Raw genomic sequence first — 25409 nt, 5'->3', positions numbered from 1 at the left:
TGCCCCAGATGGCCAGATGCTCGAGAAGGTGGAACAGGAAACACAAATTGAGAAAAGAAGAAAATATTACATTTCAGTTTAAATTGACTTCACAGGAATATACTGCTGTTCATTGGCTTTCATACTGTTTTTCTCTGACATGGAAACTGTCTACTGAACTGTATCAGAATGTAATGACAAAGATATCCACAATATAAAGGTATCCACAATACAAAACTGTACTACATAAACAAATACATGTTGAAGTTAGGATCCTCCTTTTAACTTACTTGCATCATTCCTTTGGTTTGCTTAATGAACCTAAATAGCACAATTGCTCTGTAATTACTGTCATAATTCTGATTCCCAGTTAAGTCCCTCACTGCACAGTACTATAGTTCTACTGTGTTATCTCATGCTGATATAAAAGGCATGTACCCCAGTTAAATATTTTTCAATGAGTTTAACCTTTGACACTCATTATGCCTTTCAGGCAACATAGCTGGCTGAATACTATGGTCTGCACAGTGCAAATGCTTTAAGCCTCATGCATGCAAAATAGCTGACAAAAGAAAGATTTTAAAACTTCGTGAGAGGAAGTGGTCTGCTTTTGGCCACTTGGGGGGTTTTATGGTCGTGGTTTTTTTGAGTTGGGTGTTGTTGGTTTGGTGGGGTTTTTATGGGTGTAGGAAGAAGAAAAAGTTAAGAAATATTGGGCTAATACCTCTGTTAAACTTCATATGAATCTTCTGTTATACACGGATTGCCTTAAAAAAATTAATGGACATGCAGGGAAGAATGTCATAAATTAGATTTTGTGTCCTCTGTGCTTGAAATTAAGCTCATTATGTCTTGTCCTATCAAGAGTCCGTTCAGTTTAGTTTTTTGGGTGGCAGGACAGTTCTTTAAGCAGTGGAATAGACTGCATTAGTCAATGGTTTATTCTTCAAAGATTGTTGTAAGCAAGTTACAGGAGTGCCTATGGCAAATATTTTAGGTAGAGTTAGATCTGTTTCAAAGCAGAGAGAGGGAGCAGATGACTTCCCAAGGCTCCTCTCAGTCCTTCCTTTAGTGAGTTTATGGTTGTGTCAGTGAACTTTGTGTTTTAAATAGTATTTTGTGCACATCTACTTTCCCAAGTCTCATTCTGTTTGCTTGGGTTCCATCCAGAAAAACAGTGCCCCCTCTCACTGCCTCTTCCCTTTGGTGGGCTCTGCAGCCCCGTGTTTGGTGCCCACAGAGTGAGTCACAGCAGGAGGACTTGTGTTGAACAGAGCAAGCACATTGCTCCCACCAGCCAAAGCCCTTGGTGTCCCCAAAGGACTGGCACACAGCAATCCCACTGGAGGCCAGCATGGAAGGGAAAATAAAGGGGCAGCTCCACTTTCAGGCCCAGCTGTTTCCTTCTCTTTGGCTTTACAGGATGGCTGCAGGTCAGGGCTCACAGTGAAGCTCTGGTAGCCCCCCGTGTCTGTGCACTGCCCTCCTGGCTCCCTGGCTGTTCCCCAGAGGCCTTGCTGTTCCTGAGGGGAGAATTCTGCCATATGAGGTTAAGATGAAGACACAGGGACTACCACTGTCCCTCGAAGAACTCACTTATCCCACATGAGCACTCCCTGACAGCCTGTGCGGATGAGACATTGTTGACCTGTGTCTCCCTCCAGGGAGCACTTCAGAGCTTGAAGACATGGCTTGACATTAAGTTTGACCTCAAGATTATTTTATTTGGGCTCTTAGTTATTTGCTTTAGCTGAAATTTAGGGAAAAACATTTTTAAACCAGAAAAAGTGAAATTGGATAGGGCTTCGTGTGTTGTTTTTTATACAGATCAATCACACGAGATTTTTACAAGAGAAACATTTTATTAAAATCTTGAATAAATTGTTTCTCTGATTCCTCATACGCTCTTCATATCTTACCAGATTCCCTCAGGTACAGACTTCCAACTACAGAACAAAAAAAATTATTTGGTGTTTGTTCTGTCTCTTTTTGTTTCTTTCTTTGTTATTTTCTTTTTTTTTTTTTACATGAAACATCAGTAATAGCTTTTCCACTGCACATGGCTAAATATTTAAGAATAGATAAGAATACATATGTGGAGTAAGAATCAGTTTTTCAGACAATTCTTAAGAAATATTTGCAGGCATTTCATTGTGTCTCTTCAGGGAACTGGCCTTTCCCCTTAGCTGCCCTTGTAAATACATTTCAGAGCACATGGATGGTAACAAAGCTGCCTCTGTCATTGCTGCTTTGTGTCAGCACTGGAAGCCAGAGCTGCAAAAAGCTTCATGTATCTTTGAGACTTTGAATTGCTTTCAACTATATAGGAAGTGAATATAAAATGAGGTGTTAGACCTGTAAAGATGAGTGCATTCCTTTGATTTTTACACACTACACTGTCTTACTCAAGTTATTGGTGTAAGTTTTTGGAGCAGGTTTTTTATTCTTTGTTTGTTTTAAATATGGTGACTCTGTGGGCCAAACCATCTTTCATGGAAGTGATGAGAAATTTGCCACTGATTTTCCAACTAAGAATAGTTTTTGCAATACTAGCTGAAAGGAAAATCCATTAACAATAGTGTAGAGACATCCTATTTATTTATTTATGTTAACACTAATGTGAATTGTGTGAATTAGTAGTATTTTTGTATATGAATTACTGTTAATAGTATAAATTAATAGGATACTGGATGAGGTCTTTTATTCTTCTCGAGTGTTTAATCCTGCATGACTTGCAAACATGAGGAGCAATATATCATGCTCTTAATGAGGAAGTCAAATTAACATATATATTTTTTCCTATCTAGATTAATATGCCTCATGGGTGCTGACTTTGATTATGTAATCCCTTCTGTGAATGGAAATTATTATCTGGAAATACTGTGAATGCAATTAGCAATTTGAATCTGCTAAACTATTAGTCTACTTAAATATGATGAATCAGTTCTTTTACTTCAATGAATATTTCTAAGGAGAACATAAACTGCATTTTATTTTGCATTACATTATCCAGGCAGGTTAGATTATCACCTTCTCTTTTGTTTTCAAACCTTTCTAAGTTTTTATCAATACAATGAAGCAAGTCACAGGAACACATGCCCACTTAAAAAATATTTTATATACATGTTTTACCTTGTCTCAACTCCACCTGGTTGTTAATTCTAAAAGGTTACAATACTTAAGACCATGTGATTAAAGTTTCTTATGTTGTTGATGAATCATCTTAGTCTACAACTACATTATATAACACTATTTAGTTTTCACACACAGGATATTTGCAAAACTAAACAAACATTTTCTGATGGCATCTAGGTTTTGAACATTGGTTTTTTTAGTGCCAATTCTACCTCTCCAGGAAGTCAATAGTAGAGAAAGTCACTGTAAAAATATCCACTGATTTCAACTAAGTAATTTGCCTCAAGATGGAGAACCTTGCCAAATTCAGATTAAGCAAATTATATCAAGTTGTCTTTATTTTTTTAAAAAAGAGGGATGGGGTGGAATGGGGTGGGTGCAGGTGCTTATATATAAAAGTATATATATTTATATATATATATACTGCCCAAGCCTGCAAAACTGGAATGCCTTTAGCAAATTAGGTGCCAGCTTCACCAATATATTACTCCAGTTTTACACAGTGCTTAATTTCCTGACAGCAACTAGAGTAGTGCAGTGGCAAATGAGCACCTCAGCCCTGAGGGCTGGTTGTTGGTTATCCAGGAAGAGCCTGCATTTACTGCTTTGAGCCAACACAGACCTGGGCAACAGCAGCATGTCACTGGTACATGCAGGTAATTTGGGTCACAGACTGGAACAAGACTAGAGTCTGCCTACTGAGCCAGGTGAACATGAATCTCTCAGACAAAATCTTGCAGTCATGGTCCAGCCTCTCCCCATCTTGGAACCTCCTGCTTCATTTGGTGGATCTGCTTCTGTAGTTCGTCTCTGTCCAGCTTCATCTTTGCTTCTAGAACTTGCCGCAGAGACCCAATGCTCTCATAGATGGCTGCAAATCCTAATTGCAGGTGAGAATTCCATTAGTTCATACCCGAGAGCAAGAGCATCACACAGCCACTGTCAGAATGTGCTTCCCACTGTAACACCCTGCTTTGCACTAGGAACAGCAACAGTTCTGAAGGAAAATGGGATGTAACTGTGTTGGTGGCAAAAATGCCCCTGGTCACAGCAGAGCTATGGCTGTGTGTGCTCTGGGGAGGGCACTGCCAAGCTGGCAACATAATAATACCCCTTATTGCTGGGAATGTCACACACAGGGAAAATCCTGATTAATGCCACAGGTGTAGCCATTACATCTGCCCCAAAAGTATTTAAAGTATTTAAAAAGTATTTACTGTGATACAAACAAGGACATTTTGTATATTCTTATAAGTTGATCACTGTTACCACAATTCAGGAAAAAGGACTTGATGACTATGGTCCTACCAGCATTAACTTCGGCTTTCATTTCTTTTATATCTTCGTTTATCTCATTTTGGAGTTTGCCAATGCGAATATTTATCCTTTCTTCAGTCTGTTTTGCTTCATGTGCTTCCATGGTTATCTTCTGCATTTCTTCTATTTTCTCAATTTTTTCTGCCATTTGGTTGAATTTCATCTCAAAAGCTCTCTCACTCATTTCCTGGAGCCCAGAAAAAGAATTTTAATTCTTTACTCTGCATATGAAATAACAGTAGTCTTTCAAAAATATTAAATAGATATTGACTGTCTTTTATCTGGAATTCAAAGGTGTAAGGAATTATACTTTTTTTATAAAATTATTTTAACTGACTTGATTACTGTAGGCTAAAATACTGATCTGTTTAGCAGTGATCAGATTTATTTAAAAATTCTCAGGTTGTGGGAATGTTACACTTGACATCGGTGAAGACACTTAGGCAAATACAGAGGCAGTTTGAAAATCTCACTCAAATAGTAGCTCAATTATATCATCTTAGTTATTAATAAGCATTTTGAATACTTCCTGAGCAGTACTATAGGATATTTTAGAGAAACTTACCGTGTTTTCCTTAAAAGTCAGTGAGAGTTGTTCAACTTTTTGCACGAGCTCTTTTTCAATCTTTTCATGTTCCTGTTCCAACCAGCTACGTGCAGACAAAATCTGACTGCTGAGTTCCTCAATGGCATTTTTTAATCTAAGAGCACAACAGAAATTAGCAGGTACAAAAGGGCAGACCTGGTCATTCAGCAGTGACTTTTTTTATGAACATGTTCATAAAATAACATAATGGCAATTTGATACATTCTTCTCACCATATTAAGGTGAGTCTTTGAATTGTAAGGCTACTAAACTGGATAAAGTAACTTTGTTTTAGAAAACAAAGGTGAAAGAGCACAACAAAATAGCAGTTATTTATACAAAACTCATCACAAATTTTGAAGCCTAGCAGATGAAAATTCATTGTGGTATTGAAAATAGAATATGGTCATCCATTCAGATTATAATCTTTGTGCCCAGAGGTCTTAAACCAGAACAAAGATTTGGTAACCATTTATTTTGGTGGCAATGCTGGTTCAAGTGGCCCTACTTACATTGCCTGTACCCACCTCAGCTTCACACCAACCAAATGTGCCAATGAAACTGTTTCTTTTCTCCCTTGAGTATTTGAAATCTGGGTCTATTCTCTCATCTGGTTTGCCAACAGTTCTACTGATGTAACTGGTGGGATTGCAGGAGGATGGCAATAAGCAGTAAGGAACAAGGATGGGGATGGCTTATACCAGAACTGCCTGGAGAGGAGTTAATATCTGAATTGAATATAATGTCCCCATATAATGTCTGGTAGTAGCACAGTAGCTTATCATTAATAATCTAGGTATTTCAGTTATATTCATGTTTGAAGCCAATTCAAAGCAGTAACACTTTGTGAATGCTGTGCTTTGCTTCCTGCTTGAGTTGAACATTTTGCCCTGCTCTGGACAGCCACCTCCAGCTTTCATTACTTGGCACAGTTCTTGCAGAAGAGCAAGGAAGGTATCAGGCCACTCTTACAAAAATCCTTAGTTGTGTCATTTGAGTTCTGCCCAAATACTTAACTAGGGACTTAATGAACTTTTCAAAATTGCCTAAACACATCAGGGGCAGGATTCCTGGTGAAAGCAAGTCCCACTTGACAGACCATTGTGCTTTTGGAATATCTGTGGAGCAAACACGTATTCAGAGAGGTTCATGCTTTTGTAGACCTGAAGATTGCAACAGTCAGACTTGGAAAACTGAGGCCCTGCCTCCCAGGGTGCAGGGCAGCAGCACTTACTTGGTGTCCAGGAGTTGTAGCTGTTGGTTGCTCTCTTTGTAGGCAACCTTGAGCTTTGCTTCTTGCTGCATTATCGACTGCTCTACTCTGCTCAGCAGGTGAGAAATCTGAAACAAAATTCAGAATTTACTATTTTTCAGCAGCATTTCATCACAGTTTCACCTGGGACATTTTCATAACAGCAGGGAAGGTCTTAGAGAGATCACTTCTGCTAACATTTCTAAAATTATTGAATTGGCATATTTTACTTTATCTTGAAAAATACAATATCTCTTAACATGAAAGTATCAACATTTTGAAAACTGTAATTTTTTTTTTGCCTTAAATAATTGCAATAGTTTTGCCTTGAAAGCATCTCCCTGCTCCCCCCTTGAGACAGCTGGATTTGCAGAATCCATACATCTCCACATTGCCACATAAGCACAGTAAATAACTAGCAAAGCACTCCACCAGCAGTGAGGGGTGTGCTCCATCACTCTGTGTATAATGGCTACTGCAGGGACAGAAGGGCTGGGTTTAACTGGGGATAGGTCATTCCTAGAAGAAAATATTTCTCACCAAAACAATCATCCCACTTTCACAAAACAGTTCTGGCTTACAAGATGCATGACAACATCCTCCTGACATGCTAAGGTACTACACTGAGCCTTCTGAGAAAGGTAAAGTGGATTTTAACCATTTACCTACCGCAAAATGAAGATGTAAAATACTTTTGTTGACCAAGAAAATGGGAAGGCCTTGAGATGGAGATATGAAGAATCCTTTTCCTTAATGTCACAAGTCTCTGCTTGTATCTAGTGCTCACTTCCATTCTCAAACCCAATGGAAGAGAAACCTGACGGACAGATTAATGGATTCACAGAACCCAGAGCCAGTTTTGTTTTGCAGACCTTCAAAAATTGTGTTCAAACAGATAAAGAATCATCCTGGGAAGGCCAAAACATACAGGGAGAGACACTGATGCTTGCATTGTTGTAGTTTTGTGAAGTATCCGTGCCATGTTCACATTCCAACCTCAGGAAGCCATTCAGGCCAGAAATCACTGACTTTTGTTGGTTCCTGGAGTCCTTTCAGATGCCTTTACACACTAGTCCCTTCTACACAGGATGCTGAAGGCAAAAATTAAGGACCTTTTTTCAGTTAGACCAGTATACTAATGCAGGTAGGTACCAATATTCAATGTAATAACGACTGTGAGCAGCTACACCTCTCCATTTGTAAATCTGTGACCTCCCAGGATAATAATTAACAGTACTGGAATCTGTGGGAATTAGACTGTAACGCTTACCTGTACATGGATTGCTTTGGTCTAAATACCATACCTGTATTTCTGCCTCTTTGATTTTAGATTCTAAGATCAGCTTGGAGGTGTGTTGGTCTTTACTTAGGCTCTGAAGTCTTTCATATGTAATTTTATGCTCTGCAGACAGCCTGGCTAACCCAGCATCACACCTGTTTGAATGGATAAAAGAAAAAAGCAACAGCTACATAGAATAGGAGGTTCAGGCTTTTTAAATTTTCCAGTTTATACTGGCCACTTCTGGTCTAGGGAAACCATGTGGCTGTCTAGGGAAACAATGTCTTATGAGACTGTAAGAATTGTCATGTATATCTCATAGTATTCAGCAAACTGCTCCCAAATGGGCTTGAGGTCCAATAGTCTGACACACACATTTCAGTCATGTTGACAGTGCCACGATATGGGCAGGCTGTGTTACCAGTCAGGGAAATCACATCAGAAAGGCAAAGGTGCACAACTTCATTACCTTGTGTTTTTGTCACACTCCAGAATACATCTGACTGGGTGTGTATGATTTTGCCTACATGATGAGAAGCCTTTATGATTAAGGACCATTTTTTCATGATTGTAGCTTTGTATTTTTATTTGTGAAACAGTAGTATACAATTAATATATGTAGTAAACAACATGGGGCAAATTTTACAGTTCTTAGTCTTTATTTAGGTAAATAAATAAATTGTCACTGAAAGCAGCGGCAATTTTGTCTCAGAAAAGATTATGAAGTCCTGGAACACAATAATTATTGTTTCTTTTCTTCACATTGGAACATTTGATGCTGTAACATTTTCAGTCTAAATGTGCTCTAGAATATGTACATTTTCTACCAGATTTCAAAAAGAATTTGACCAGGTGGATTTCATCTACAGTAATACAATAAAGGCATTAACTGAGCTGTAAAAATGTACATACTGTGATTTCAGGAGTAAGACCTCTGTGAAGTATGACTCATGGACAGTTTTTTGCTAAGGGAAATATGTAACCAGCAATGTTACCAAATTTGATCTAGAAAACTGATGGGGAACAGACAGCAGTTACAATCTGAGGGAGAAAAAGGCAATAAAATGGAACAAGCTGAGGCAGGTTAAGTCATTACCTAAACCAATGACACACTTTATGCTCTTTTTAGTCACATTTCAGTTTGCAGGCTTTTGTTTCAACATGCATTTTCATCACCTCGGTTACAGTAACTGCCATTATCATTAAACATGAAGGGAAAGTCCCAACTAAGATGCCAAATGGAGCATTTGCTTATTATTATGATATGATTTCAATAAGAAAATCATCAGTCATGCAAAATAGCACATAGACATTATAAAAGTTTTGGAAATCAGTTTATGGTGTAGCGGTTGAGCACAGTGAGAGCAGTGAGTAATATCTGTAGGAAGACCAGCTGAGGTTTACACAGCACTGAACTTTTACTTCTGGGTCTCACAATCAGGCACTTCTTTTAGAAAGATGAGGAAAACCAAATCTCTCCCCGTTGTTATGATCAGAGAGAATCAGAGCAATGAAATCATCTCACATCTAATCACCAAAATGCTGTGGGCTCCAAAAATGGTTAGTTTTGTTTCTCTGAGACATGACTGAAAATATAAAAAGCAACAGCTTTGAAACTACTGAAGCAAATGTAAACAGCGAGCATCTGTAATTCTTTTTAAAGCAAATAAATGTTCTGGCTTTAATCACAGAGCATTTCTTTTCTTCATGGAACTCAGTTACCTGGTCAAAGGGTTCATGTAGTTCCATGGTAACTGAAACACTAAAATTCTGACTGTGTTAATTTAGTGTCAGTCTGGTGTGTATTGATCAGATTATTTTGTTTTTTTCCGCTATATTTGTTGTACACACCCACAAACACCTGATCAGTTTTGACCTGGAAGAAAATATTAGTGTTCAGTATCAAAGAATGAGGTTCTGACATTAGCTATGTGAGTACACATTTTGAGTCAAAAAGTTAGGACAGCTAAATAACTTCACTCCCTGCTTCCTCTGGCTTTCAAACAGAAAGGGAGGCAATAATGAGATGAACATATGGAAAAGCATGGGCTTTCTAACACTTTTGATTCAGGTTTCTACCGTATGATGGGTTGGAAGATAATCAACAATCTAAACACAAGGGAACATTATAGCTTGCAATTTTTTCCTGTTAAAAAAAAAAAATAGAGAGGGGAGAAAAAAATGGCACACTATAATCCCCACTGAATTCCCCACACCTCTGGAAGTTCTTTTTTGAGTCTTCTTTATGGATTCATATTAAAATGACAATAGAAGTCTTCTTAAAAATAGAAATACATGTTTCTGAATACTGTATTTGATTTAATCTCTATAGATGTAGCCAGTGGGCTATGGGTATAACGACAGAAGTTGGAAACAAGTTTCAAGGTTTGGTCATCCTAAAAGCACAAGAAAAGACAGGAGAAATAGATTAAGATTTCTAGGATGGATCCTGGTTTAAAAATATAAGAGCTGAGTGTAAAACAGTTTTGTACAAAGAAGTGCACAATAAATAATTCTCTGAAATACTGAAGCTGTCCATAAAAACAGCCCAGGGCAATTTTTCATATGCAGTTGCAAACATGCACTGTTGAAATTTGGACCAAAGGTACACTAGAATGTGTTCATTTTGCTACTGTTTCATTTGGGGGGACAATTTCTGAAAGTTCTGATTGCAAGCTGTGTACTTAGGGGAGATTGGTAAATGAAGGCTAAATGGAGAGTTTTCATACTGCTAAGTATTATCCTCGATTTCAGAATGTAGTAGAATTCTAGAAACCAGTAAAGTTTATTACAAACAGTTAAATTATCAAACAACTGCCTTCCAAGCTGTAGTAAGCAAAAGTAGTAGTTATTTTTCTGGCACACTGAAGAGCATTTTTGTTGTCTTCAACCTCTAAGAAATCCAAAGACAGAAGTTGCTCCAGTTGGTATCACTAGAGCCTAGATAAGGCTGAGAGCTGTGCCAATACTCTGCACCTGGGTACTCTATACCTGTGCTGTACTGGTACCCAGAGAGATGTTAATGTTCCTGTTCTGTTCTAACAGGAGGGGTTTCAATTGAAATGCCAGTGTTTCAGCGAAAAACAAGCAGTGAAAGGCAAGTTGACACGTGCAGGGCAGGCAGCAGGAAGGAGCAGCAGAGCTGCTGGATGGTGCTGGTGTGGCCCAGGAGCCCAGAGCAGCCCCCCCTGCTCACCTCCTACACAGCAAGAGCCAGAGCACAGCAGATTTATTGTACCCAAGGAGTTCACAAATTCAGCGTGTCCCAGACGCATCAGACTCATTTTCTGTGCAGTGCAGGAAAATCTGCCTACATCTAATGAGTCCAGGTTGTCTGAAATGAATCAGTTCTATAATGTATATAAAAAAAATCATCTATATATGCAAAGTAGGCCCAGTTAGAACACGCAGAGTTGCTGTTTCTCTGGATGTTTTAGCCATCAGGAAGCTTCTAGAGGCAGCTATTGATATCTCTACAAGGAGGCTGCTGCATTTAAACTTTCCAGACAAATGTTCATAGTACACAAGTAATTCTCTAAATAAATGATAAGGCACTACTACTGAATTTTATGACTTAGTATCACTAGAAAAAGAATTGTTAAATCTATGCTATATAAAATTGAGAACATCAGGGACAGGAGGCTGAAGAAATGGATCTACTGGCACCTATCTAATTCTCTGCTGAATGTGTCACTGTATTTAACAGAGGTAATATTTTTTCTTAAAGTTAATAATCATGCTGATTCTTGGGAATCCTTCATGGTGAACACTGTGATAATGCTTTACAAGTTCATCCATAAATTGTGCTTAGTGAGAAATGGTCCACAGACATGAGCTGCAATGTGTATTCAGTCATTTCCTGGTAGCAATAGTAGTTGATTTTATGATGTGAGTGAGGTGTGTCCAAACCTCATTCCTCCAAACCAGGGGAGTGTGGTTTGGAGCTGTGCTTCAGAACTGCATGTGCATGTAGGGATCCCTGTTCTCATCATTAGAAGCAGCAACCCTCAAGAAATAACAAGACAGTTGTTTGATGATATATTGACATGTTACAGAACAGTTGGTGTTAGGAAATAAACACCACTCTCTCCAGTGTTGAAGTTGAATAGGATGTTTAATGTGCATGTAATTACTGGAACTGAAATTTGGCCAGAATCCTAAGACCGACACTAAAACTATTACATGACCAAAGGGCTCAGATTTTGGGATTTACTGTAGTGCAGTGTGTATGAACTGAGCCACACCAAGTGTGTGTCTGCACACCACCAGCCCAGAGCACACGGGCTGGACTCAGTGAGCCTGTCACTGCAGCCTGAGCCACACCTTCACTGGGGCTGAAAGCTGATGCAGAGTAAGGTGGTGACCCACAGGAACTTGATCGTGTTTCTAATGTTTCACTCTGAACTCCTCTGAAAGCTAGCACGGCTAGATGTGAAAGTAAAATTGCATTAGGTGAGTAAAGTTTATTTTATGTAAGGAACATTGGCTAGAGTAATTAGAAACTGTTTATCCCAGGGAAAATTCTGTATTGTGCCAACAGCACAACAAACCACTGTCTCGACCATATTCTCCAGCTGGTGCTGTAATCATTATTCACAGCAACACTAATTTTCGAAGTAGAATATGTCTGTAAATAAAGGCAAACAGTTTTCCCTCACAGAACACTGCTTTAACTTGATTTCTGATAAAGGGAAGATATTTTTTTCTTCCTCATTCAGGGAATTTTTGTCTGTAGAGAGCATGCTGAATAGAAGCACAGAGGGCACAAGCAAAGATAACAGTTAAAAGACAATAAACTGATTCTCTTAGGGTAATGACTACAAATAGCCTGCAGTTGTTGCCCAGTCTGACATAAGGCAGATGGGTTTAATCTCATACAATTATCAGATAAATTGCAACCCAAGCACAGTACCAGGGCGGTGCCCTCAGTAAATAAAGGAGGAAACTCTGGCACAGAGCGTGCCAGTCCCTCCCCACTCCCCTTCTGAGCACTCAGGGCAGGCAAGGGCCCTGCTTTGACGTCCAGGCCAGCACCTGTTTCTTCTCTTGAGTTCTCTTATTGAAGGCAAAGACACTACATTTTGCTTCCCAAGGTGTCAATAATGGTGTTGCTCCAAGTGTGGACCCCTGTCAGGATGTAGTATGATCTCAAAGTGGACTTTTTATATAAAGAAGCAGGAAGATCTAGGCATGTATTTAAGGGGATTTTTCAGTGAGATACATATGTGTGTGTGTGTGTCTTTCTCTTTCAATCAGTTTTCTGATTTGACAAAATAAACTAGTTCATTCATTTTTGCTAAAGCATAGTGCATAACTTACTAAATTTTTAATTCTTTTTAAAACCTCTCTGAAGTATTCTTTACAAAATGGGCTATGAAAGCTACAGTGGAAGCTTCAGGCAACTGAATAATTTATGAGAAAACTTCAGTTCAAGAAAATTCCACCCTGATTTTTTCTGTAGCCTTTTGAAGGTTATCACTAAATCAGCTGATGTACAAAGAAGAAAGAAAAATTACCTGTACAATATAGACAACGGGTCAAATTCAGGACAAGTATAGCTCCATCAGAGTTATCAGCCAAGCTGCTTTAGGCCAGATTAGGTCCTTTCCCTGTAGCTGTACATATCCTCTGTCTTTTGTGTTCAACTTTAGGGACACTTAAGCCAGTGTTGCTGTACTGGGGTTTGTAAACGTGTCGTTGATGGCACAGTGAAGCCTGTGTAGCTGCACAATTGTAAGCTGGAGTATCAGGCAGGCTGTAAAACCTCTATTATTGTATAGCCTTCTGTTCCTTATGTGTCACGTAGCCTGTGGGTTTTAATATGGCTAACCAGCAACTGAATGTGCAGATTTTTATTTCTAAAACATATGCAAAAATGTGCAACTATTTTGTTCTTCACAAGTGCAGATTGTTCCGTGCTGTCTTTCTAATGGTGCTAATTAATGTGTTTCAAAGATACATGAGTCTAACCACAGTACTTTTTAAAGCTGAACCAAATCCAAATTTGCCAGAGGAATTCGAAGTAATTTATTTAAAACTAATTTCAGGAATTTTAGGAATTAAGTGTGATATTATTAAGTTTAATACGTAATACTGGAATGCAAAGGATTATTATTCATTCAACATAGAACAAAATTATCCTGGGAATTTTGCCAAAGTGGAATTCAGCCCATTATCATTCACATTAATACTTCAAGACTAAAGCAACATTAACTACCCCCAAAATACAGTTCCATGTTGACTTTTACCTTGCAACTCTTCCCCGAAGATCCCCTAAGCCAGAAAGCTGCCGCATTTCCAGACTCTTCAGAGTAGAATTTGTTCCGTAGCTGAGATTGTCTCTGACACGGATCTGTTCCTGCAGCATCTACAAAGCATTCATATGCAAATAAAGGCTCAGTATGTCACATTTAATGTACACTTAAAATGTCACTCACTATTTTTCAGTCGTTCAGTACCCTCAGATACCATTTTATTATTACTTTATTAAAACTTTGTCCTGCAATGTACTAAACCAGATATCTTTTAGGCATTTTATTATTTCTTGTTATTACTGTCCAATCTGCACATAAATACCATAATATGCATAAAGAATAACTTGACAATAAAAATGAAAGGATAAAAAATATTGGGTTTTATCCTTTCATTTTCCCCACCACGCCCCTGTTGCTCACTGCAGCAGAGGTCACATGTGAAGTCATGGATCTGCATAGGATTAGGTCATAAAAATGAGCAGTTGGGTTTGGTTACTTGGTGTCATCGGTGAGTCAGAAGGGAAAGAAAGTTTATTACAGAGCTCAGGCATTTCCTAGTGTTTACACAGCACAGCCTTTGGACTGAACTTGAGCTGGGTATTAGTGTCGCATTAATTCATTTTTTCAAGATTTTCCAGTGCAGCTTTTGAAAGCAAGCTTATTAGAACCACAAAGGCTTCTGTGTTTATATGCTAATATCCTGTGCTATTTTCATAGCCCCTGAAAGAATTATGTAATTTGCAAACACTTTTTCAAGTTGTAAAAACAGTTTATAAACTTACAGGATCTTCAGACCTCGTCTGACCTCTGCTTATCCTGTGGTATAAACTTTCTTAGGAAATTAGCAGGCCTGAGTAGCTGGGATGGCGTTAGTGCCGTGGAACATTCCCCACATACCTCAATGTCCCGATTGAGCTGCCTCACTATGGCCGTGATGTTTCGGATGTGCTCCTCCAGGAGCTGCCGGGCCAGCCGGTCTCCCCCCCCTTTGTTCTGCATTCTGTGCAGAGTGTGAACAATGTCCTCCTTGATGCGGAAAGCGTGCTCCACAAGGGCCGCCGTTGTTTTCTCATGGCTCAGGATTCTGTCTTCCAGCTGATCCACCAGGCTGGCGGATGCCAGCGGCACCGCTGTCAGCGCCTGGCTGTGCAGCGGGATGTTCCGAACCCGTCTAGTGCAGAAGAACAGCCAAGATATTGTTGAGTTCTCACACAAACCTCTGCAATGTCTTTCCACGGGAGACAGTGCAATGCTATCTGAGTACTGGGAGAAGCCCCAAAATGCTCACAGAGAGAGGGCCCACTCCTACAAATAAGCGGGTGCTGTGTTGGCTACTGCGTGTGTCTTGTACAAAGGCAGGTCAGGCTCCCTGTCATTCCCCTTAAGGGAGCTTACAAAAGCATAGGATCTTAAGAAAAGGACATTAGCATAATAAAAGTAGTTACAATTCAGAACTAGAATTTGATTAAGAATCCAAATTCAAGCCCCTTTATTGAGTTTCAAAAGTAATGTTATTTGTCTCTGCAGTTCTCAGGCTCAATCTAAGCCATAACTGTAGAAGGTAGGTATTGTAAATCAAATGCAAACAGACTGAGATTAAAAAGCAGTAGCCTGTGTCAATTCCTTTTTTCAGTCTCTACAGCTATCCTGTAATACACACAGAAGCTTGTTCCCCCATGAACTGGACAGGAGCATATGTGGGTATAGAAAGATCAAAATTATTACAAACTTCTCATAGTCTTAGAACACAAATTTTCCCCCCAAAATAGCTTACATTTGGGTACCTTGAATATTTGTCTATATTTTTCAAGGGTGCAGTGCACTTGCATAGCTTCCATGGAATGCAATGGAGCTCATGGGTGCTGAAAGTAAAACAATTAGGCTGCTAATGCATGCAATCTTTTCCTGTCACTACATTCTGTAAAGAATAATGAAAACTTTCAGAAGCATAAGGGGAAGATACAAGTTCAACCCCACTTTGAAAGAGGAGATCTTTTCTTAGAACTGTATTATTTACTGTGCATTCTCATTTTCATTCCTATTAATAAGCCAAATCAGCAGTTCAGGTTCACCATGATGATACTGTAAGAGATGCATGAGGACTCTTAATACAGGTCACTTTTGGCTCTGAGTTTTCACACTCGTTCCATGCTATTAGAAGACTGGCTAAAGTAAAGTATTGTTGGACTTCTACTCAGTTACAGTTTAAGCTATTTACTTTATTTGGGAAATGGTTAAGTAAAAGCTGAGCAAGGAATTGTGATTTGGGCCATGATTTGAATGTTTACAGTATTTCACTTTGCTTTGCATACTAATGCCAAAGTCCCAAGCCACGGCCTTACTATATATAGGGAACCAAGAGACACATAATACTCTGCAATACGAAGATTTTAATTTTTATATTCCAAACTGTACCTTTCAGAAGGGGCAAGAGTTGGGAAGATTGGGCTTCGGTGGGCCATTTTCTGGTCAATAATTTATGTCTGTTGAAAAAGTACACATTGAATTATTGAGTAGTTTATATCGGCACTGACATGACTAAATTCTTCTGCTTTAAGTGCACCTTTAAGTAAAGTTTAAAATTAAAAATAGACACAAAAGAATGAAGACTAAAAACTGCTAAAAAGCTTTTTATAGTGAAAATTATACTCTTGAAAAGGCAAGGGTGACAGCCTTGAAACTGAAATCTGCTGTTGACCTACAGAACCGGTTTGGCAGGACAAAGGTAAACAAACTTCTTGTCCCCAATCTGTCTACTGGTCTCAGACATAATTAATCAATGAATAATAAATTAAGATCTACAGGATTATCGTAAAACTTAGGAAAATATTGACTGGAGAGTCAAATACAAATGTTTCATTACAGTAGATTATTAGGGATAAGGTGCTTTTCAGGTAAAAGCATTGGCAGTCAGAAACCTAAATAAAATGTGTGACATCAGCATAGTTTAGCAAAATTGAGTCTTTTGCTAATTTGTCTTGAAATCTAAATGATCACACTTTATGTTGTAAGTAAATTCTTCTGTGGTAAGAATATAGATTATGGCTTTAATTTTTAGACACTGCCAGCCAGACTGTGACAGATATTGCAGCAGAGTAGGTCTATTCAATAGCTTCAGAAAGATATTTTAATATCTTACTGTGATACCAGTACCTGGCTCAGAAGCTTTGTCTGCTGACAGAAATTAAATTAATGACAAAGATGTTAGCCTCAATCAAATCCAACTATTCTACCCTATATAAAACAAATCAACATTTTTAAGTATCAAGAGAATGAGAACGGCCTAAGCCTGAACTCCCTGGGAACCTAAAATCCTCCCTGAAAACTAAAGGCTGATGTATGAAAAGAATTTTGCAATTGCTGATGAAATCCTGTGCATTATGCTCTACCAGTAGAAAGAGAAAAATGGGTTATGGAAATAAAATAGCCAAACAGTGATTGTGAAGAAGCAATAAGGCTGCCCTCCGAGATCTCAGAATGCAAAGCATGTTTGTGCTTTAGAAATGTATGAAAGCAGTGCCTGAGAGCAGAGAGCAAACATTGTCACAGTGTGTGTGTTCTATTTATAGCATGGTGCTTCAGAAACTACAAATTAGGAAAAAAAATAGTTTTAAGAGAAGGTGGATTGCTGAGCAGCAATGACAATAGACAGGAATTCAGAAGGTCGGAGTTTAACTCCTTGCTCAATCTCTGACCCACTGAACTTCAGACAAGTTATTTCCACGCCTAATGACTCAGTTTCCCCATATGGAAGAGAGAGAACGATACCTACCTCCCTGTTTAAGTTCTTACATGGCTATAAGTAAAAAGCAGGGTATAAGAGCTGGGGATCATTGTGATGACTTTTGCGTTCAAAATCCTGCACAGACACTGAAGGTCCAGTTCTGCAATCTGTTCCTCACACCGTCCTTTCCCAGTTGTTGGTTTTTAAGCAATGCCACCACTCTCCAGATGTCCCTCCTGGCTGTATCCCCAGGCTACACCACCTGAGATCATGTACTCTCAGACCTCTGGGCCTTAACACATTTTAATGATCTTGATGCAGTGAAGCATTTGAACACAGTTTAACTGTGAACACAGGGGTTATCCCACTGATTTAAGGAGAGCTGTGTGTGCTACAACAGCAAAGCACTGGATGCTACCTAGAAGAATAAAGAACAAATATTAAAGTTGGCACAGTAGAAGTCTCTTAGTGAAATAAACTTATAAAAGACAGCCAAACAGTGTTTTAATCTTAGGGCCTTTGGTATCTATTTATTATCAATTGGCAAAAAATGTTTGCAGCAGAGGAAGCATAGGTTTGCTTGAACCTTTAACTTTTTCTGCCAGATTACCATTAGACATGCAGCTAAATGCAAGTATTGCAAGAAATTGTGCACATGGAACAAAAGTCACACAGATGAACGTCTCAGTCATTTGTTGTTGCTAACTTAAGTACTTCCCTCAGTACACAGTGAAATATCAGCAGTTATTGGATTTCTTGATCTGATCCAATAGCCAGAAAGGATGTGTTTAAGATCTTGTTCAGCGGTTGTACAAAACTTTCCTGCAGTTTGGAGATATTTACAATAAACTGTAACAAATAGATGTCAGAACTAATGACAAATTCCTTCTCTATGAGTGTATGTAATACCAACTTAGACTAGTAAATATAAAAGAAAACATAAGATGTTCTGACACCTGGATTCAGAGAAGTGTAATTTCACATGGCTGCAATTCTAATGGCAGTAAACTGGGACCAAGTTAAACACCAGTTTAAATACTCTCTACAGTTACTTAATTTTATTTTAATGATGTTATCTCCTACTTAATACTGCTATAGCAATTTAAGTCATGATATATTAACCCAGTAAATATTGGGTTGATTAATTTAGGTTACTGAATATTCCAAATATACTTGTCACATGGACAAGATAAAAGGATTTTCCCCAGCTGTGAACTGTATGCCTGATTGCCAAAAATAACAGTTCACCTGACACGCAGGGCAGCTTTTCCATAAAAACATGGATTACTTCCATATTGTTTCTTTAAGTCATTGACATCAGATGTGTAAAAATCACCCATGGAACACGATGAAAAAACACTTTTAGCAATGTACAGTTCACTCCTTGCTATTTGTGCTGTGGCTTCCCTTCCCCTCTTCTCAGACTGCCTTGCATGTTTATTTTCTGTGGATTCTCCATTTCTCCTGTTATGATGGATAATCTCATCTGTAGTGTTCAGTTCCTCATCTTCCATGATAACCTACGTCTAATACTTGCTGTAATGTCTCTGCACCTCAGAGTGTTTTTCACGTTCATTCTCACAATATGCCTGCGGGGTAGGAAAGCATTATTATCCCTGAAAACATAATTTCCTTCTGTTGCTGCTAGGGAAGTGAAGCACGGGGTGGGCTATGTGACTTGCCACAAGTCACACGGGAATCAAAGGAGACTGAAATACCTGCCTAGGCAAACACTTTAATCACTCTTTTCTTCTTAAAATAGCAACCGCTTTGGTTGCTGCGCAGGGAACGTGTGACACCACCCCGGCAGCTTCCCAGTGTTACTCTGAAGTGCTCTGGGGCGACGCTTTGGAGTAAGAGGAAAAGTCCTTGTGTTGCACCTCAGCAAAAAGAGGGGTCAAAAGGCCGTGTCGGAGACCCGGCCTCACCGCCGGGGGACCCCTGCTAACTCGACGCGGGGACGAGGTGGAGTAGAGGACCCCCGGCAGCGCCGCGGACCGCGCCCCGCTTGGCCAGGCCAACGCCCTCGGAAACAGGTGCGACTGCCGTGCCCGTGCGAGGCTCCAGACGGAGATGCGGGGAGCCCTGCCCTGCCCTGCCCTGCCCTGCCCTGCCCGCGGCTCGCGCCACTGCGCGGGGTCAGGGATGGCGCAGCGATGGCCGGAGAACACGGGGCCGTGCAACCACAGGCGACAGGAACACCAGCGTCAACACACCACTCACGGACTATTGCAACACGGAGGACAGAGCCGGGACGGCTCTCGCTCACTTCACCGTGCTGGCTCGGCAGGGCAGGGCTGCCCGGCCGCTCCCCGGCATCCCCCTCGAGCCAGCCGCTCCGCTCCCGAGCGCAAAGCTCCTGACCGCCGCCGCCGCCGGCCCGGTCCGTCGTCCTCCGTCTTCCCGTCCGTCTGCCTTCCCGCCGCTGCGGACTGGAGCGCAGGGGGAGCGCTGGAGGAGCGCTAGGATCAGATCTGGCGCCGCCGCAGCGGGTGCGGCGAGCGAGGTTGCCAGCACCCCGGCCATGGGAACGCGCTGGAGCCCGGGCGGCGGAGAGCCTTGGCATCGCCCCCCTCCCCGCACTATTTCCCGCAGCGCCGACCCTCGGCGAGAGCAGGAGGTAAGGCCCGCACACCACTCGGCCGGTCGCACGTGGCACGGACGCGGGGCAGTGCCTCGCGGCCCTCCCGCGCCCGCAAACACCGGCCCCCAGACGGAAAGTTCGGCGGGGGCAAACAGCGGTGACTCCGAGTTTCGAGCCGAGAGTATGACTAAAGGCATGGGGGTTTCCAGGGCTCATATCAAACCGTGTCGGAATACAAGACTGTTGAAATCAATGGCAAATACTAATCTTGTTTGTGAGATTTCCAGGTTACATTTTCAAACGAGACCTAACGTGCAGCTTCAGTGAAACTTCACATATCACAGCAAATGAGAGCTGTCTGCTTGTACAGCAGAGGCGTGCGAGCTGAGAGAAAGTATTACTGGATAAACAAATCCACGGAGGGTGTGTCTGCCTTCACTTTTGTTCCTGCTTGTGTCGTTCCTTGGATTTCGTTAGTTACAATCACCTTGGGTAAACAAAGGTAAATGAAATCCAAGGCAAACTGCACCACTTCACTCTGAAATAGCAGATTGTCTCTGTTTTTAGTTAAAATTCATGCCACATCCCATATTGTTGTATAGGCAAACCATTGCAGGACTGGGAATCAGTCAGATGTGAAGGAAAAAAGGGTTATACTGTGCACATGCTATTGTGGAAAACAAGACAGGGTCTGAGTCCACACTCTGATTGACCTATTTATTTTAAAATTTGATGATTATTTTATCATCAAAAGATCGGGCCAGAAAAAAAACATGCCGTAAGTGCTTTCAAAATTATGAACTGAGAGTCATTGGATTGTGGGATAATTCAGCTTACAATGGACCCAGGAGAGCACTTGGCCAACCTCCTGCTCCAGGCGAGGTCATTGATGAGGCCAAATACAGTTGCCCGGGGTTTTACCCAACCTGCTCTTGAAAACCTTCAAGGATGGAGGCCCCCCAGCTTTTTTGGACAGCCTGTGATCACCCCTGCTTGTTTGGCTGCTGGGGAAGAACATTTTCTTTATACCTAGTCCGGAACCCCTCTTGTTTGCGTCTATGTTGTTGTCTTCCCACCACGTGCCACTGTGAAGAGTCAGACTTTGCCATCTCGATGACTTCCTCACAGATGCTGGGGGCTCTTGTTAGGTCCCCCAAAGTCTCCTTTCCTCAGGCTGAGCAAGCCCTGCATTCCCAGCCTTTCCTCAGGGATCCAGCCCCCGACCATCTCACTGGCCTCTGCTGAACTTGCTGCTGTACACAGCTGTATTCCCTGCCCTGGCCAAACTAGACTGACTTCATGCTCTTGTGTAGGTATTTTGTACCTGTCTAGTGATTTTTCTTGCTAAAGGACTGCTCGGATACTCAGTATTTTTTTGAGTGTGTATGTCTGCAGAGTAGGGCTTGAAAGGAAATTTTTAGTAAAAGCAAATTGATTGAAGTTATTTTAATTTAAAAACATAACATTTGTACCTCTACTTCAGTCTTGAAAATAACTTTAAAAGGTCCCCCCATGCTGCTTTCTCCCTCTAGCCCTTCTCTGGCGACAGAGTGGGCCAAGACATGTGGCCAAGACATGTAAATTTTTGTTTGTTCTTACCCTCTTCTCAAGGCATCCCTTACACCACTGTCCAACACAATATTTGAGGTGAATGGTCTTTGGTTTGACCCACACAGATGCTCTTTTCATGTTGTGTTATCAGAGATCATTATTTTTTGTATTATATCACACTCTTGATGTTTCTAACGAAAGCAGTACTAAACTGTTGTATTTTATATCATTACATCTTCAGTGTCATTCACAGTGAACATGTACATTTATTTTCTTTAAGGCAAATTCATATCATGATCACTTTTTTCATCAGGGCACAACAAGAAGAATAACATTAATTTATTCTGGAGTCTTCAACTGTCTCACTCATGAATGCAGCCCCATTTCAAATAATCACAGAATTACAGAAATAGAGTAATTTAGGCTGGAAGGGACCTCAGAGGGAATATGGACCAACTCCCTGCTCAAAGCAAGGCTAATGTTGTTGTTAGATCAGGTTGCCCATCATAACATAAAGTTTTGATCTTAAAAGCTTGTGTAGTGTTTTAAAAAAACCTCCCTTTGAGGAAAAAAAAAAAACAATTCTTGCAATTTTGTTGTTGTGAATCTACATAGCTTAACTGAATTCAGTCACAGGAACACAGGAGGCAGAACTCCTCGGTTACCAAGTCCTCGTGGACTTCTTCCAGATTTATACCAGCCTTGCAAATAACAGCATTATTCATACGTTTTGGTTTGCAGTTGGAGAAAAAATTCAACTCCATGAATTCTAAGTGTCTCTTGCATCTGAGGCATCTCTTAATCAGATCCAGAGTGAGAGAGTCACATGCTACTTTTCCTCAAAAAGATCCAAACCAAGCAGCGGATGAAAAAGGGCTGTTGACTTTGCTACTGTAATTTTTACTCCAGTGCTATTTTAGATGGACACATTGAACATGTTAAGGGCACGTTTTCTGAACAGGTTTGCTTCTCTCATTTGGGGCCAACCAAAGAGAGGAAAGAAGAAATTGTGTTGGGCACAGAGAAAGGGAGTGAGAGAAAGCTACAACGGTTATACTGTTTTTCAATGTGGAAACCTGTCCTAATCACTGAAGTGATTTCATCACATTTTAAGTCATAAAATTCTGCCTTTGTCTAATACATGCCATTTTGCTTCTCCCTACATTTCACAAGAAGAAATTGTTGAATCCATTTATTTCCTGGAAGTAGAATTCTGCATATTCCAAGTGTAACTGAAGGCAGAGTGTAACCATCTGCATTTTAGAAGAAAATGTTGTGATTAAAAAGTATCTGTTTATTCTTTGGAAGGCAGATACAGGAAAAAAAATACATTGAATTTTTGAAGTTTCCTTAATCTAATATAATTTGTTTTTCTATGATACAAATCCTTCATCTTTCTAAGTACCAGACTGTGTGGTTTTCTAACTAAAAGTATGATGTCTTGTTAAGGCTCTTAAAGCCTTGTTTTAATGGCTTTCAAGCATTAATTAAATTATTAATTAAATTATTCTAGTCAACAGAAGGCAAATATATGGCTTATAAAACCTATTCTAATTATAGTTTCTAAGTGAGAGAAAAGCACTAATATGTTTTTTTTCTTTGCTGTCAGTTTTAACCAATTAGGAAGCAGTCAGAGCACTTCGTTAAAATTTCTAATCTTTTCCAGATTCACTGACTTCTTGTAAGAGTCGTTTCTTTCTGAAGGCACAATTATGATTTTAGAATGGAGGGCAAGGGGAAGTTACATTCTGTGGCTTTTTCAGACAGTTTAGTGCTTTTACACTTTGTCACGAGCCCGGTTCCTGTTTGGTGCTGGCACACAGTGTCACGCAGGCAGTGGGTAGGTGGGAAGGCACGTGTGAGTCACCAGCTGCGCTGTGGAGCCAACAACTTCTCTCTTGTGGTACTGCCCAGTGCAGAGTGGGCTCCAAAACAGGCAAAGAGGCTGCAGTCACCCTGTGAGTGCTGAGCCTCTGGAAGTCACAAATGCTAAGCCAACAAACCTCCTCAGGCACTTAATGGAAGCTTGTCCTTAAGTACTTTCCTGAAGCTTAGCACCAGCGATCAGTATCAGGAGGATCAAGTGCTGCACCTGCTTGCAGCTAGAAAATATCCTCAAAATAAGTCTTGACTCTTAGCACCCTGTGCATGAGCCGGTAGGTGTTACTAACCAGACATACTGTCAGACAATACACAAGCTGAAAAAACTGATGGAAGTTCTCAGTGCAGGAAATTTTTCTTAAATCTTTTCGAGTGAGGCCTTTGAAAGGCAACCTGTCCATAGGAACGTTATGACAGGAATGTCACCATTTCTAAGTTTTGTGCATCATTTAAAAGTACAGAGGGTCCTCTTGACTCAACCTGCAAAGGTTCTGCCTTTCTCACAGATGACTTGTACATTTTTGGCTGGAGGACCCAGGTGTGCAGACCACTGACATTCAAAGGGAAATGCCTTCCCCTGCTTCCAAGCATGGATGTTGAATAAGTGTCATTCACTTCATACAGTCAGCTTGGGACTCAGATGTTTATCATTAAAATAAGCAGAATGTTTAAAAGCATGAAAAGAGTTCATTGTGAATTAGTCTATGCTAGGTACACACAGTGCTTAGCAAAGGTTCATGCAGATGCAGAGTACTGAGTCCTTCAGCTCTAGGGATTTTGTGGAAAGTCATCTTCTAGTCCATCTGGAGTACATGGACCCAGTAGCACACATCAACTGCAGTGAACTCAGGACACTTTCTCCATTAGCCTGCCAGTGGGAATGCACTGTTTAACTATTCATCCATAGCCTTGTTTGTCTTCTTTTTTCATAGCTCTTTATAAAGATGTTTGTATGTATGTAAACACACATACTTACAAATATACATGTCTTAAGAAAATTAACCTATACATTAAAAAGACCCACATCCAAAGCAAATAGAAAAACCTACAAAATCTGTATCCATTCTCTCTTTTGTCAGCCCAATATCCATATGCTCTCTGGATTCTTGCAGGGTTTTTTTCACTGCTTTTTATCACAGTCTCATAATTTTATGTAACATTTCCATGTTCAAAAGAAATAATAGGAAAATTATTTTTGTCCTATTTCCATGAAACTGCTGTTACCTTCTGTTGAGAATAAAAGTGTGAAACTCATCTCCTGTGAAGTTCTGTGCACTTTCAGCATTATCAGATATATTTTTGCTTAATAGCTATTGCAGCTCATATTTACCACCCAGCTATTTTCTCAATGAAAGTATTTCCTACCTCTCATACCAATGTCAGCTAACATCCAAGCAATCCACTATGGAAATCCCAAGCTTCACATGATCAGTAATCATGCAGTCTAAACCCAGCTGAGCTGAGGAAATGTTTTGTTTATTCTTCAACCCCAAGGATGAAACATGCCCAAAGGGCTGTTGTGTTTCATCCAAACCATCAAAGTCTGTGGGACACGAGAGGAAGCCAGATAAATGGTTGAAGTTTAGTCCCATTTCCAGACTGTGTGCATCAGGGTGCTTTGAGCCATGTTTGATGTCTGCAAACCATCAGAGTTATCCTGCAGCCAGATCCGTGAGGACAAAGCCATGTACCTGTGTGAGTGGCACTGTCCTTCATCTGTGCTGGCAGATCTGGCTACAGAACCAGCACCTGCCTTGGAGCAGCTGGAGCAGGGCTTTCCTCCAAAAAGTCAGAAGTGAATCCATTTATGCCTGATCTCTAAATTAGTGTGGAAGCAAGTCTTTATTTTGTATATAAAAACAAACAA

General features: G+C 40.3%; 2 protein-coding genes across 5 annotated transcripts in view; one reads left to right on the top strand and one right to left on the bottom strand.

The window, feature by feature from the left end:
- MYO1E (myosin IE) overlaps positions 1-25409 on the top strand; it is a 110916-nt gene that overhangs the window by 5491 nt on the left and 80016 nt on the right. The gene's annotated exons all lie outside the window — the stretch shown is intronic.
- Positions 2073-17931, bottom strand: FAM81A (family with sequence similarity 81 member A). 2 transcript variants are annotated; one of them, XM_018069833.1, is made up of 10 exons: positions 17575-17931; positions 16218-16285; positions 15587-15664; positions 14700-14973; positions 13797-13915; positions 7574-7703; positions 6252-6358; positions 4997-5132; positions 4423-4618; positions 2073-3994 (listed from the first exon to the last, which is right to left on the bottom strand). In XM_018069833.1, the coding sequence occupies exons 2-10, from the start codon at positions 16262-16264 to the stop codon at positions 3855-3857; spliced, it is 1227 nt and encodes a 408-aa protein (XP_017925322.1). In that variant the 5' UTR covers positions 16265-16285; positions 17575-17931; the 3' UTR covers positions 2073-3854. The 2 variants fall into 2 exon arrangements, with proteins under 2 accessions (XP_017925322.1, XP_017925323.1); XM_018069834.1 differs by lacking the exon at positions 15587-15664 and having other exon boundaries at positions 3592-3994.

This window comes from Manacus vitellinus, unplaced genomic scaffold (assembly GCF_001715985.3).
Source record: "Manacus vitellinus isolate BGI_N305 unplaced genomic scaffold, ASM171598v3 scaffold_16_pilon, whole genome shotgun sequence".
NCBI lineage: Eukaryota > Metazoa > Chordata > Aves > Passeriformes > Pipridae > Manacus > Manacus vitellinus.
The sequence above is the reverse complement of the archived record's forward strand: the minus strand, read 5'-3'. Positions and strand labels throughout refer to the sequence as shown.